This window comes from Triticum dicoccoides, chromosome 1A (assembly GCF_002162155.2).
Source record: "Triticum dicoccoides isolate Atlit2015 ecotype Zavitan chromosome 1A, WEW_v2.0, whole genome shotgun sequence".
Classification (NCBI taxonomy): Eukaryota; Viridiplantae; Streptophyta; class Magnoliopsida; order Poales; family Poaceae; genus Triticum; species Triticum dicoccoides.
In genome coordinates, this window is record NC_041380.1 from 254685083 (window position 1) to 254701219 (window position 16137).

A 16137-nucleotide genomic window follows, 5' to 3' on the forward strand; every position below is an offset into this window, starting at 1 on the left:
GCATTGGCCCCCTACCCCCACCATGCTTTCCCTGGTTAGTACATATATTGTTTGTATTTCACATTATCCTATTCATCTAGTCACACATTATTTAGCAATGTGAACGCCTCATGATCCACCAGTATAGATGTAGGTCTGGCACTGACATGTTAGTGTCACATTATTGTCTTGGTTAGCATAAGTGGAGAAATCTCCCATGACTCTAATGCATTTTAAAACTCTCTAAGAGTATTTCAGTTTGATTATCATGTGTTCCCCCTTGCACAGTAATTAGCCTTAACATTTGGAAGCTACTTTTCCAATTAGTTGTTCACTCTATGAATCAAGATATGTATTGTAGTAGTTAATACCCTTCCCTAGAGTAAATGCATTTCATTATTTTACTACCTAAAGGCAATGGAAGGTGTTAAGGTGGTTTTCACATGTTATTCAATACACATTAACATTTCTTATGAAGTCATTAATATTTCTTATGAAGTTCTCTCAAATTTAAATTTCTTTTGTACGTGCACATAGCGAGTCGTCGATGATTGAAAACACACAACCTTATGCCATGACTTTTGGATAACCCATAAGGTAAACATACCCAAAGTTATTAGCCGATCATCCTCACCCTAAAGGATGTTGTGCTTATATGCCATAGAAAAAGCAACATTTAACACCAGTCGGCTCCAGTCGCTGATGGCACCTAAAGGTGTAGATGTGTGATAATAAGACAAACATATGTCTTTCTGTTGCCGTGTCTCGGCATACTTACCTTTGCCATTTTTATCACGAAAATGTTTTTAAAAAGGATGTTTTTGGCTAAGCATGACAATGACAAATCAAAAAAATCATGGCAATTTATGTTGTCGTGAGGATGACAATTTAGTTTAGCAAGTACGACAAATTCTGATGAAAACTAAACATGGCGGATTTGCCATGCTTTCTGAAGGAAATTACCATCATCGCGACAACATAATATGCCTAAAAAGTTTTTTTGCCATGCTTAAAAATCTGACGTCAATGGTTTAAAATTCTTTTATTATATATGCTATATTGTGTGCACTTATGATAGATAGCTTCATAACTAACTTAACGATGTACGGTCATTTCTACTATATCTGTTTTTGAATGTAAGACATTTTGATAGTTCTTTGAATTGAACTGCCAAAGTGTCTTAGAGCATCTCCAGCCGTTCGGCCCCCCAGGACGTTGAAAAAACGCGTCTTGGGGGCAAGCCGGCGAGATTTTCGACGTGGGGGCGACTACGTTCCCAGTCGTCGCCCTCAGGTCGGCCCCATGGCAAAACGAATTCGGCGTTTTTTGGCACAAACTCGTCGAACTTCATCCAAACTCGGCGACATTCATTCAAATTTGTACAAAAAACAAATAAAAAAACAAACACGGCCTAGCTACGCCGGCCTCGCCGCGCCTCGCCGCCGTCCGACTTCTACATGCCTAGGCGCTTGTAGAAGTCGGTGTAGTCTCCGCCATCGTCGTTGTCGTTGTCCTCGTCCTCGCCCTACCACCCGCCGCCGACCCTGCTGCAGCCCTGTCCAGGGTCACCGACGCGGGATGGCCCGGCCTCCTCCTCGTCGCTGTCGAGGTAGAGGACGCCGTCCACCTCGCGGAAGGGGCGGCGGTGGCGCGCCTTGAGTTCCTCGAGGGAGCGGCGCTAGCGAGCCACCTGCTCGCAGACGTAGTTCTCCCACGCCCACCTCATGGCCGTCTCGTCGTCGGCGGCCATCGCGAGGTGCTCTGGCTTTACCAGGAGTAGGGGAGGCTCCGGCTCGGTTCTCGGCCGGACGAGGCGCATGCGACCGCCACGGCCTTCCTCGGGGATGATCAGGGCGCCGCTGCGGGTGCGGCGCCCTAGCGGGGACTCCCCTGCCGTGTCCCGTGGCTCGGGCTTGACGGCGAAGGCCGCCGACGAGCCCCCCGAGGAGGAGGAGGTCGTCGCGTCCGACAACCGCCGCGGCATCCACGAGATGCCACGGCGGCCAGAGAAGGACGGGGTGCAGGGGCGGGGGTACTCGAGGCGTGGCATGTTGCCGGCCTCGATGTAGTCGAGGACGTGCTCGAGGGTGCGGCCGGGCACCCCCGACCACTCACGTCGCCCTTCGGCGTTGTGGCGGCCACGAGGCACGACGCCGTTGTTGGAGGCGATCCGGCCGTCGCGGCGGCGGTCGAAGTAGATCATCCAGAACGCGATGTTGTCGGGGGAGTACGCCGGCGTTCGCCGCTGCTCCTCCGCCAGCGACGACCTAATGCGGGCGATCTCTGCCCGCTGGTCCGCCCCGATGGGAGCGGGTGGCACCGGCACGCCGCCGACGCTCAAACGCCACGCACTCGGCACTCTCATGTCCGGGGGAGCCGGGTAGTCTGCCTCAAAAAGGAGGCGCGCCTCCCACTCGTGGAGGTGGCGGCGACCGAAGCCGTTCTTCGCCGCGGAACCGCCTGGGTACCGTGCTGCCATTGCTCGTCGGCAGGGGGAGTGGAGTGTGCGAGCGGGGGGGAGGCGATGTGCTGCGGTGTGGTGTTCACCGGCGAGGCGGGCGGCTTTTATAGCCGAAGCTCGGGCGGTGGGAGGTGCATGCCAGGCGACGCGTGGCGGGCGGCCGTGGCGCCGGGCGACGCGACGCTTCACTGCGCGGCATCAATGGGCATGCTGACCGGCGCGCTGCATCGCGGCAGGCGCGGCATCAATGGAGGCGACGACGCGGCAACACGGCAGCTTTGGCATTGATTTCCGCGGGAAATGAGGCGATGTGGACGACGAAGCGGCACGTCGCTGACAGGGCGGGCCCATCACAGTTCGCGCCAAAAACGGTCCGTCCGGCGCCCCCAGGCGACCCCAGCGCGCCGGGTTCGAGTTGGGTACGCCGACGTCAATTTCGGCCCAATCCGACGAAAAACGGGCTCTTGAGACGCGACTGGTCCATTTTTCAGCGCCGACGCCGAAAAAGTGACCTGAGGAGGGCTGTTGGGGGCGCGGCCGGAGATGCTCTAATTTATTAGGTTCATCCACAAGATTTGTGGATTATTCCGTCTGTTAGACCCCAACCTTGGAAATATGATCACACTAAAATTTGTCTCATTTTAATAGACCCCAACCTTGGAAATATGGTCACACTAAAATTTGTCTCATTTTAATATGGATGACTTACATACTATATTAACTAGACAACGCCAGCATGTTGCTACAGGAGTTTTTAGCGATGAGTTTATAAATTTTTTTTGAACATATAGAGTAGTGACGCACCATATTCAACCAAGAGGTAAATGGTTGGTAAATGCATCTTATACTGTCTTGTGACATTCAAGTTTAATTTATTTATTGTTGAAAAATAAAATAAAATTAATGATGTGGCGGGCTTGCAAGTGGTGGAAAGTGAAAAGTTGAATGTTTGCATGACACCTGATGATGTGGATGATGTGCATGTGGTAGAAATTAAAAAGTGATACGTTGATTGGTTGCATGTGCTTAATGATGTGGATAATTTGCACATGCATTGCATTTAAATAGAAGATGACATATATGAGGCTGCCCGCAATGGAAGTATTATAGGTAATATCATACATGCCAACTAAGCAAGTTTGATGAAGTGACATATAATTAAATAAGGAAAGAGAGGCTTGAGTACCATATCATGATATCGTATCATATTAAATGATGTGTTACTTTGTGTCATGCATGGAGTCCTCTATGATACCAACTTATGATACTATGCATTAGGCTGGTCATAGTGGGGAGTAACTTAGACTAGTGTCATATGCAAGACTCTAAGTTAGTACCTTCATAGTGCAAAATAACATAGTACTAATGTCATATGTGGCCTCATTTAATAGCTTGTAGACTCATATTGTCTTGGAAAACGCTATGTTACAGTAACATATTATGTTACTACTTCTCATTAACTACTTGCCACATAAGCAAAAAATTCTCGAGGTGCGCTATGTTACTATCTAAGTTACTCCCACTATGACTAGCCTTAGGGATGTAGTATTATAGACTAGTATCATAGTATCATATGCATGATACTAGTATATGATACTCCCCATTACAATCAGCCTGAGGCATATGTGATGAGATAGATAAGCTGCATGCTAGTTGCTAAGATAAATAAGATAGCGAGGATAAACTTTTTAGGCATGTAGAATACACGGTCTAGAACTTAATTAGATCATCTTTGATTACGGTAATTTCTAGAATGCGGTCACTTAGGACATCTGTAAAGCGGACCCTTAAAACTAAGTTTAGACTGCAGTGTCCGAATCACTTTTGTCATCCAACAGAAGTCTTATATGTCCATGGAGCAGTTTGGACATACGGATTCCGACATCCTATCAACAAGCATGGAGGGCTTTGCGAGATTTGGACATCCGGCTTGAACAATTTCTCCATAAAATAATCCCAAACGGAGATGTCACACAGGAGCGTCGGCACCACCACAAGGGCAGCCACCATGGCCGCCTCTGTGCCGAAGCAGAAACTAGCACCGAGTGCGTAAGTTCTCAAAATCTTTGGAGTGGCTTGGATGTGAACTTCCTAAACAGTGATGCTGAACTTTGAGTACCCACATGTTCTGAAATACTCACCCCTTCACTAAATTTTAGTCACGAAAGACAACGATGGTCATGCACTGCTCTTGTCGTGGCTTAGCGGACCATCTAGCTCAGCTCGGAGATGAGATGATCACATCGAATGATGAAGAACTGTGGTTGATTCGATCCAAAGAATTGCGGACAGATCCTGCAGTTGCGGAGGCCCATGCTGCTCCGGACTTGCCTGAGTTGTCCTCACGCCCGGGCTCCACCCAAGTTCCTCCATCCGAACCTTCCTTCTCCTGCGCCACAGCAGCGGCTGGACTCGAGTCCCCAACTGGTGCTTGACCGCACCAGCCGCGAGATCCCGATCCGAGCTGAGTTACACGTCATCTCATCACCAGGTGGACGTGCCACACGAGTCACCAGGCGAGCAAGCCAGCGGGAGTGCTAGCCCAGTCCAGCACGGCTCCCTGCCGTCCGAGCTGTATCACGTCGGCTACGCCCACACGCGTCGTGCCCCCACAAACCATGCTGCGTGTCTCTGACGTGAAAGGGCCCACAGGTCCACAGACCCACACGTCATTGTCCAGAAGACGCTTTTGTTTTTTTCTCGTCGTCTCTATCGATCTCCTCCGCCTTCCTTTGGCCCCTTCCGTCTCGCGTCGGCCTCTTAACGGCCGCTCGGCCTCACGCCAGCGCCCGGCTATACTACCTTTCGCCCGCCCGTCTCCGCCTCCATGCAGCACCGCTCGCCGGCGGCGGCCACGGCCTCCGGAGCTGCCTCCACTGCGGCCGCCATGGAGCCAGGCGTCGGCGGCGTCGAGCCTGCGGTGACGCTCGACCAGGTGCCGCGCTGGAGCGACCCCGACCAGCGCCTGTACACGCCGTCCTCCTCGTCCGCTACCGCCGAAGCCGCGGACGGCGGATCCGAGCCCGCAGCGTCCACCTTCCTCTCCTTCTCCGACCCGCTCACCGGCGACGACGGCGGCGCCGCCGGTGGTGGCTGCGCGAGCGCCTCGCGCTTCCCCGTGGACCACGAGATCAACTCCAGGATCTACCTCTGGCGGGGACACCCCTGGAACATGGAGGTCGACGCCGTCGTCAACTCCACCAACGAGGTTGCGATTCTCTTCTTATGTCTCGCTGGGCATTGGAGAATGCTGGAACTGCGGTGCTAAGCTCGTGATTCTTCGGTTCGTGCAGAGCTTGGACGAGGCGCACAGTAGTCCCGGGCTGCACGCTGCAGCGGGTTCTGGGCTCGCGGAGGAATGCGCCACCTTGGTACGATTTTGGATGTCAGGACTGGGCAGTACAATTTTAGGGGGGGAATTTGTTCAATCACTGGAGATTGTGAAGTGACATGTTTTTACTGCTTGACGTTTTGCAGGGAGGGTGCCGAACTGGGATGGCAAAGATGACCAATGCATACGATCTTCCTGCGAGGTAGGCATTTAGTGACTCCGTCTCAGTTTTTCACATGGAAAATGAATGTAGTTTCCTTTTTTAGTAGAAAATGGAACATATGTCCTGTGCGAAATACTGTTGAAGCATGAAGTTACTTAGTTACAACATCTGTGTAGTTTTTTGTTTCACGATAAGACTTGTGGTCTGCTAGTCCTTATGATAAAGTCAAAGAAATTGATTCTGATCTACCAGAGCTATGACTCACGGGCGGTGGGCTGTCCGGCAACCACGTCGGACCAAACCCTAGCCACTCCAGTCTGCTCCGTTCTGTCCCCTAGCTCCTCTCTGGCGATCTCTGGCCTTCTCCAGCATGGCGGGCAGCGGATCTGAGTCCGGCAACTCTTTTTTTTTATAAAAGGAGGATGACCCCTGGCCTTTGCATTTGGGCGATGTATACGGCCACTCTATTAATTATTCTCACAAGACCTTACAAAGTCATCCAACAGTAAGACTAAAGCCGCCGTCTAAGCAACAAACTGTCGCTACATCTATCCAGTTGATGAAGGGGTGCATATAGCCTGGGCCTAATACCAAACAGACATCGCAGCCAAGCCTAACATCTAAGACCTGAGACCCCAACCTAGCCACTTGCCGGGTCTAGGGCACACACTGGCCCGGCGTGCTCTCAGAGGCCGCCGCCGCCAACTGCCACCGCTCCATCTTCAGAACTGCACTGATGCATCAACCTTGCTCGGTCCAGCTATCGTCGACGCCACCACGGCGCCCAACGGCACCTCCTCCCTGCGTGCAAACAGCTGTACACGTCGCGGTCGCCACTGATACACCTCAGCGCCATGCTGCCACGTACCACCAGCCGACGCAGCTTGAAGCCCTTGGAGGATCTGTCGTGCGTAGCACCTGCCGACCAGGCATGACCAAGCGTAGCACCTGTTGGTCAGGCATAACTTGACATCTCCACCGAAGCTCCGTGCAAGACGAAGCCGCTCGACCTCCTGCCTCTGACTTCCAGCGCTGCTCCACAAAACGACGCTCCCAAGAGAGAAACGACACCGCAGTGCCGCCATCGTCCGGTCTGGAACACCAGATCCTCGGGTTTCCCCCGAAGCAATACGAGTGGGTCGACGGAAGTCACATGACGATGCCTTCATCAAGGTAACGACGTGGAATGCCGCCATCGCCTGCCGTCGGCTCGGTTTCACCGGCAACTACGTCTCCCCGACTCGCAGCTGGTGCCAGATGACGGATCCCGAGATCCGAACACCCAGCCTCAGGCCGACCACCTCTGACGGAAGAGATGACCACCACCGCCGGCTTCACCGGTCAGAACAGATCTGATCGGAGGTGCCGCCAATGAGACTACCAGGCCCTTCACGCCGCCGCCGCCGATCTGAGGACAACATGCACGCCACCGCAGCCAAGCCGGCCGCCGCCAACTGCAGCCGCCGCCGTCGCCCGAAGGGCCATCCGCAGCGCCTACAGCCCTGACCCGCCGCGCCAAGCCGTCGCCTGCCGCCATCCGCCGCGCCGCAGATCCCAGATCGGTCGCGCCACCACACGCCTTGGGGTCCGCCCCACCCCGGGGACGCGCGAGAGAGGAGATCCCCCGCCACCGCCGTCGGCCCCCGGGCTAAGAAGGCGGCGGAGGGAGGAGAGGAGGGAGGAGAGGAGGGAGTTTGCGGCGGCGGCGGCTAGGTTTTTGGCCACCCGAGTCGCCCTAGGGGGATGACGACGCGGGTCGCTAGGCCTAGGGGTTGGACGCGAGTCCGGCAACTCTGGATCCGTCGACTAGGCCTTCGCCCCATGCGGAGACAAGGAGTTAGCCGTCCGGCCTGTCGATTCCGGGAGGAAACCCAAGCTTCGTTGTCGGAATCGCTCTGGCGGGAATCCTGCGTCAGTGGTGCGCAAGTGGGCTTGGGTCCGGCGGCTCAAGGTGCGTGACCGCAGGGGAATCGGAGGTGGCGAGCAGCAGCTGGAGGTACCGGCGCGCCCAACCGAACGGCACAGGGCTTGCAGCGCAACCCCTTCGGTGGAGCCTCATCCCTACGACGTCGGGCTCCGACTCCGAGGTTAATGCCGCCAGACGTCACGACCACGGATGCGTCGAGGAGCGGCGTGCCCGCCGTGTGAGGGAGAAGTTGCGCCACGCACTGCGAAGGCTGTCGCATGCCATGGAGGACAATAGTGCGGAGGGCACCGCCTTCCGTTCCCCCATCCTGGCGAAGCGACAAGCCTGGATGGCGCGTGCCCTCACACTGGAGCAAACCCGGGTAGTCTGTGCCCTCGCCGGACTGCCCCCCAAAGAGGAGGAGGCCGGTGACGCATCTGACAGCCCCGACGGTGAGCGGATCCGGCTTGCCATATTGCGTCTTCGACCGCTGCTTCCTCGACGAAACGACAAGCCTGGACGGCGCGTGCCCTCGCACTGGAGCAAACCCGGGTAGTCTGTGCCCTTGCGGGACTGCCCCCCAAAGAGGAGGAGGCCGGTGACGCATCTAACAGCCCCGACAGTGAGCGGATCCGGCTCGCCATATTGCGTCTTCGACCGCTGCTTCCTCGATGAAGATGGCAAGGGCAAGGGCGGCTGTGGGTCAACTTCCTCCATAGCCATATTTCATAGCTAGTAGAACATGCCAGTTTTTGGTAGTTCGATGGCATGTATGAGAAATCCCCTATGCTATGTGTGTTGATATAGATGAACTACATATGTTGTTTTTAACGTTGCATGAGGATTGTATGGAATTGAGGGTTTTGGAATTAGGGGCACGGCTGTGGATGCAGACATTTGAGGGGTGACCGGGCGCTGTCCGCGGACGTGTCTGGGCCCCTCCGCAGATGTATAGGGGGTCACATTTGCGAGTTGCGGTTGTAGATGCTTGTAGGTGGTATCTCTATATTGGAGTTCATTGACTGTCAGTCATCAGCTTTATATGACGAAGTTTTTATGATAAGCGTTGTTGTTGAACTCGCATAACCCGAAAAGTTGAAATCTACTATGGAGTTTGGAACGAATCCTAGTTATGGGAAATATGCAATTTATGGGAAAGGTGTTACTAATTTGAGTATTCTTGTTTGATACTTGGAAAGTCATCCTGATCCATTTCATCATTACTGATTGAAAAATGTATGTATTGTTGCTTATACTGAAATGTATATGTCAATTGATTATGCAGGAAGGTCATCCATACAGTGGGACCCAAATATGCTGTCAAATATCACACAGCTGCGGAAAATGCACTTAGTCATTGCTACCGGTCATGTTTGGAACTACTCATTGAGAACGGCCTTGAAAGGTACTTGCCGCATTTGTGGGCCAAAATGAAAGATTTCATCGTTAGATGTTGTTATTGTTTCTCACTTAACAAGTGATCTCAGGTGTTTTAAGCTATGCAATCTGAAATTGACACATCTTGTTACTTATTCATTTCATTTCGTTAGCATCGCAATGGGTTGCATATACACGGAAGCTAAAAACTATCCTCGTGAACCAGCTGCCCATGTGGCAATACGTGAGTTCTTTCATTCTGTTCTCTTTACTTTTGGTATTTATTACTTATATTTGTTACTCCCCCCGTTCCATTACATAATACTTGTCGTGGCATGACAAGTATTATGGAACAGAGGGAGTACTATGCAAGAAAATATTTTATACTAAAAAGAAGTTTTCAACCGATTTTCACTTCATATATTGTTCCCACTTCTTTTTTCCACGTGGAGGTGAAATGATGAGTGGCAGAAAGTGAAAGAACTTATTTGTGAATTGCTCAAAGAAATGATTGTACCGTAGTCACTCTGCAAATATTTTATATCTTTTGGGTTTATTCTGCACAAACTCACTTTATTCTTCAGGGACTGTTAGACGTTTTCTGGAGAAACAGAAAGGCAAGATAGCTGGTCTTATTTTTTGTATTACATCATCATCTGATACAGAGATATACAAAAGGTACTTGCTGAAGCCCAAAATTTATTTTATTTTTTCTTGCATTTGCTAACGGTAAGCATTATGTAGATTGCTTCCGCTATATTTCCCTCGGGACAAGCAAGAGGAAGAGACTGCGGTATCAAAACTTCCAGCTGATGTCGGGGATGAGAATGGTGAAACTGTAATAGATGAAAGGAAAATAAGAATAAGACCATTGCCTGCTGGTGCAGCAGATAGAACAGTGGCTACAGCTCCTCTTGATCTTCCTCTTGAGTCTGGATTGGCATCAAGGTGAATGTTAGAAGTTTAACATCTTCCTAGACTCTTCAATCACTGGTAGAAATACACATACGCTGTATGCAATTGATAGATTTGCAGTTGATATGTGGTAATCTGAAATTCTGAATGCTATCTATGTGCTGATGCTGATTCATAACTTAGGGCATTATGCATCATTGTTGGTCTTAGGCAGCCTAAAATTGACCTATTCATCTTACTTTGACTTGCCTTTTTTTTTATTGAAAAACTATCTTTAGTGTAGTCCTTCATATGGATGAGACATTGCTCTTTTTTCTCGTACTGGATTTTTTCCACCTTGAATTAGTCAGTTCTGGGTTATTTACCTTCTTACTTTATCATAAAGATGACTGCAATGTCTATTTTATTGATTACATTGTCCGTATGGAACGCCTATGCGCGCAGGCAATTCCTAAGCGAGCCAGGCGCTAGGCATGTGGAAAAACGCACAATTTATGCAAGCGCCTTTTCCCCCCTTGGATTACATATTATAACCTATCTTCAAAAGGACATTGTCTAATCACAGCACTGTTAAATTAATTTTATCTGATTTATTCAGCAGGAGTACATTCAAACTGGATTCATATTTGGACCCTTCATTTATGTCATTAATTAAAGACCCGGATCTGCGGCGCAAGGAGCAGTGGGAAAAATCTTCTCAAGCTCAAAAGGGATTTAATTATGCTAGGTTGCTTGGATATGGTGATATAGGTTTCCCTCCATTGTCTGCTGCTGAGGAATATTCACTTCATTCACGATACCTTGCGAAAGCAAATTCCCTTAATCTTTCAGAGATTGCTGAGATGAAAATAATGTATGCAACTGATGTTATAACAAGGGGTTATTTTACTTCTTGCAGTGTGCATATGATTACTTTTTCTTCAGACTGTTTTGTTGCCTGCAGTCTGATGCTCTCTACAATTGCAGTTATCGTGGCGGAGTTGATAGTGAAGGGCGCCCAGTTATGGTTGTTGTTGGTGCGCACTTTCTTCTCCGCTGCCTGGATCTTGAACGGTTTGTTCTACATGTAGTGAAGGTAATCATACAATTGAAATAAATGTTGCCTAACAGAACTTCTGCAGCCACAGTTCATGTGTTGTGTCATGTACCAATGCCAAATTATCTTCTTGCATATGTCCTCAAGTCCTGGACTGCTGTTGTTTGCAGATACTTGAATGATATTGTTTGTGAAGGTAGGGCTAGGAAGTTAGCTTAGCCAAAGTATAGGGTTTGCTGTGCTCTCTGTATTTCTTAAATGTAATATCTAGTTTCTAGTGTATTTTATGCTTTTCATATCTGGTTGTACATTTGCATTGGCAGCAAGCACGCAAGAATGATGCTCCAAAATGTCTGGTTTAAATTTCAAACTCACATGAAGGCAATCAATCCAAGTAATTCTGTTATTTTAAAGTCTTGGTATAATGAATTTACGAAACTGTGAGATGATTCTGCACAAATATATATGAAAACAAGAAAACATACAGAAAAGGCACCAAGAATGTTTGGATGGGTCTACAGGGAGTACTTGTTTAATATTACCTCTGTACCAAATAGCCTACCAAAACGTCTTATATTTTGGTACGGAGGTAGTATTATATTGCAGAAGTTATGTATATGCTTCCTAAGATTTTCTGTGGTTTTCTCCTAGTACATAATTCATGATCTTTATTTTATTATTATGTCTTTTATTTTGCCAACCATAGAAAAGAGAACCAAAATAAGGCATAAAAGGTGAATTAGCTTCAATCTAAAAGTAACATCCTTCCTCTTTGCAGGAGTTTGAACCTTTGATTCAGAAGCCATATACTATTGTCTATCTCCACTCGGCAGCATCATTACAACCGTAAGTGTTTGATACAAAGAAATGTCTACTTGATCCCCTGAGGTTTGGAGCCGGGAGAACCTGACCTATTCCAAAGGTTAATGGGCTGGTTATTTATCTGGTTTATAACCTCATGGAGTTATGTTATCACAGCTACTCCCTCCGTCCCATAATATAAGAACGTTTTTGACACTACACTAGTGTAAAAAATGCTCTTATATTATGGGACAGAGGGAGTACAAACTAGTGGGGGTCAAGTAGACCATTTCTGCTGCTAAACATTCACCGTAGACTGATTAAAATTTGATATTCGTTCTTACTCTTAACCCATCCGTGCTGTGATGTAAGGAGTTTTCTTAATCCATTTCCAGGCAACCAGATTTAGGATTCATGAAACGGATACAACAACTATTAGGTCGGAAACACCAGCGAAACCTTCATGTCGGTATCTTCGTTGTGCTCACTATGTAACATATTTATCTCTTAATAAGTTAGGTCTTCTGACAATTTTCACTCTATCAGGGGATTTATATACTCCACCCAACCTTGGGGTTGAGAACAGCTATTCTGGGGATGCAGCTTTTGATTGATGGAGAGGTACCTCCCAGTTCACACCGTACTGATATTCCTTTTTAATCGTATAAGGTGTTGCTTAAGGTTTGTCATCCTCTTTTTTTGATTAGGTATGGAAGAAAGTTGTGTATGTTGACAGGCTGGTGCAATTGTTCAGATATGTACCACGCGAACAATTAACTATCCCAGATTTTGTATTTCAGTAAGTAGCCTTACGCAAATCCTTCCAACTTTTAGGACGTTTGCAGGGAACTAGAAGAGATTGTGTACTTATGAGTTTAATCCTACAGGCATGATTTGGAGGTGAATGGTGGTAGGGGCATGATTGTGGACCCAAGAACAAAACATATCTATCAGAGACCATCTGGCTGATTCATGTCATTTATGCAGTCCAAAGCTCATACTTGTTGCTTGTGCAAGTCTTTGTATAATTACTCCTTTGTTGATATTTCTCGTTTTCCTTTGTATCTAATTTAGGTGTTCTATTCCTTTCATTCGTTCCTCAGCCTTCAGGGAAGGGGATTATTGTTTGTATATGTTAATTTCTACAGCTGAATAAAAGTGGCGTCTCAGTGCTCGTCAGTTTAAGTTCCACCAGACCGGGCATTCGTCTAGTAGCATAAAATATGCTACTCTCTCCTATCCAACATAAGTGACCCAGTTTTGAACTAAGCTTAGTTCAACCTTATTTGTGTCGTTCAACCTTAGTTCAAAACTGTGACACTTATTATGGATCCAAGGGAGTAAGCTAAAATTGTGTCAGTCTTTCTGCAGTCTCGTCACAATTGTGTATTTGTGTGCCTGAAGCGTATTTAAAATTGGGAAAAGGATGTTGATGGGCTGACCGATCTGGTGTCGTGCCGGTCGCACACTGAATGTCGGATTGAAACCAGATCGTGTGCCTTTTTTTTTTGAAAGGAGCACACAACATTCCATGAACTTTTTTTTTTTGAGATAAAGCATTCCATTAACTTAACGTGCATATCGCCAGCAAGATACAAATCCAGGGAATTGACCCAGGCAGGTTTCTATGTAACCCTTCCCGTACTGGCACTATGCACAGCTAAAGTGCACGCTACTTTTTTACAATCTCCACTACAGTGTTCAACACCTGCAATATTTAAGCCCACCATGCGCAGCTAAAGTATGGGCTCTCTTTGTTACAATCTCTACTACAATGATCAACACTTACCACATTTAAGCCCACATGCATTTAAGCCCACACACATTTGAAATTTAACATCCTAGAATAAAGAGCCTAGTGCTGAAAGATCATAATTTGTAGCAGAACGGCTTGGTCATTTCTAATAGCAAATTTGCTTCAGTAAATGACATGTCTGTATTTATCTTCAGGGTTTCAATAGGAGGTGACTTCCATTTTTGCTCCATCTTCTTGTTTGGTTCATTCTTGTGTGACCTGGCCAACATAAAATTAAGTAAATGATACATAATAGATGATGATGATGATGATGATGATGATATTTCAGGAATGGTTCTCGTAGTGTCACCATTATTTACTCTTTATTTCTTTCATGCCAGCCACAATAAGAAACAAACTTTATTACATTCTTCCTCATTGAGTTTAAAGATACCAGCCTATAGTATCTGGCACTACCTATATAGAATCAACACATCTCATATATTTGCAATGAGCATAAAATATTTCATAGTACACTCTTTCACATGTTTATGTTACTTACCGCACTTTATGTATTGGAGAGTTACACTTGGTGAAACTATGAACCCTAGTCCAATTTTTAACATAAGAATCATCTTTCAACAATTTTTACATGCACTTTTATTTTATTACAAAAATATAAAAAAAAATCTACCACCGCATCTTTTAATTGCCTTGTGCAACTAGCAAGCTTGACACCCTTCAAGACTGTTGGGGATACAAATGAAGTTTATTTGTGTTGTAGAACATTACCACTATTATAGGACGAGTGAATTGCAGAAAACCACCACATTGAAGCGTCGTGTTGCAGAAAAGACTTTTCTACGAATTTGTGCCAGAAAACACTGAATTTTGTCCTAATCATTTGCAGAAACCACCTAACCTTCTGTTCGAGCATTTTAACCTCTCTTATGACATGTGGATCCCGCATTTGCTGACGTGGCATAACGTTTCATGGTAGATGCCGTTAGACTGGTATTTTTCCAAAAAGAACCTTCCTCCCAATCCCTCCCCTACCCAATCCATATTGTCACCGAGCTTCCCTCCTCGCGCCAGCTGATGTTGTCGCCGGCGGCGTGCATGCAGGGACATGGCAAAGTGCGCCAGAGAGCGATGTCGGAGACGTGGAGCAGCTGCTCCGGCTGGGCCACCGGACCTCGCGCTAGTCTGCCGCGAGCAAGTCATCCGGGAGCGGCGGCGGGGCTCGTCTACGCAGCCGCTTGGTGTGGCGACCTGCCGGAGCTGCAGGACGCCTGCACCCTCCTCACCGCCAAGTTCGGCAGAGCTGCTCCGGCTGGGCCACCGGACCTCGCGCTAGTCCGCCGCGAGCAGGTCATCCGGGAGCGGCGACGGGGCTCGTCTACGCAGCCGCCTGGTGTGGCGACCTGCCGGAGCTGCAGGACGCCTGCGCCCTCCTCGCCGCCAAGTTCGGCAGAGCTGCAGCGCCAGAGCCCCACTTCGCGGCGCCGCCGGAGACCCACTTTGCACCACCGCCAAGTCCCTGCATCCCCGCGCGCCACCAACCTACGACGGGGCTCGCACCAACCTCCCGGCTGCCCCCGCCTGCTTGCGCCTTGGCTGCCTCCTCCCGGTGGCGCCAGGAGTTTCGTTAGGCCAGGGGAGGGCGTGGCGGCGGTAGGTGACGCTGGGGGGAGGGTGGACGACGGCGCAAGGTGGTGCTGGGGTCCGGTGGCGCCAGGAGTTGCGTCAGGCCGGGGGAGGGCGTGGCGGCGGCGGGTGAGGCTGGGGGGAGGGTGGCCAGCGGCGGGAGGTGGTCAGGTGGATTGGGAAGAGGTGGTCGGGAGGATTGGGTGGAGGTGCTGTGGCAAATAGTTCTGCTGCTCTGCTCGGCTGCTGTGTCAGCCCAAATCCATGGAGGGAGTTGATTGCTTTTTGTTTTCTGATTGAAGGATGTTCCTGTAAAACTACAGGGACTGATTTGTAAATCCAGAAAATCCCTCATCTAACGTCGTCTACCACGAAATGTTGGGCCACATCATCAAATACGGGACTCACATGTCGTAATAGAGGTTAAAATGCCCGAATAGAAGGTTAGGTGGTTTTTGCAAATGATTTGGATAAAAATCAGTTTTTTCTAGCATAAATTTGTAGAAAAGTCTTTTCTGTAACACGACGCTTCAATGTGGTGGTTTTCTGCAATTCACTCATTATAGGACACATTAAACTCGTCGGTTTGATACCTCCGTTTATTACCGAGGGATAACTTGCTACGTACTACAAACTTTTGTGAGGCAACCAGAGTTTTCACTTTTTTTTGAGGGTACCAGAGTTTTCACTTGCATGGTTTGAGGTGCGGGGTTGTGAAGATAGAGGAGAGAAGCCGATGCTGGCTACACCGCAGAATCTCCAGGTCAACCACCCGTGTAGCCACAA

General features: G+C 48.7%; 1 protein-coding gene across 5 annotated transcripts; it reads left to right on the plus strand.

Annotated features, from left to right (window-relative positions):
- The first annotated feature begins 5178 nt into the window (after positions 1 to 5178).
- On the plus strand, positions 5179 to 13163 carry LOC119267783 (protein GDAP2 homolog). Of its 5 annotated transcripts, none has more exons than XM_037549224.1 (14): positions 5179 to 5648; positions 5734 to 5811; positions 5915 to 5973; positions 9126 to 9245; positions 9391 to 9461; positions 9802 to 9895; positions 9962 to 10165; positions 10731 to 10985; positions 11099 to 11207; positions 11947 to 12014; positions 12365 to 12434; positions 12516 to 12590; positions 12677 to 12768; positions 12857 to 13163. In XM_037549224.1, the coding sequence occupies exons 1-14, from the start codon at positions 5268 to 5270 to the stop codon at positions 12936 to 12938; spliced, it is 1758 nt and encodes a 585-aa protein (XP_037405121.1). In that variant the 5' UTR covers positions 5179 to 5267; the 3' UTR covers positions 12939 to 13163. The 5 variants fall into 5 exon arrangements, with proteins under 5 accessions (XP_037405121.1, XP_037405133.1, XP_037405127.1 ...); XM_037549236.1 differs by having other exon boundaries at positions 10734 to 10985; XM_037549230.1 differs by having other exon boundaries at positions 5918 to 5973.
- The last annotated feature ends 2974 nt before the right edge of the window (positions 13164 to 16137 follow it).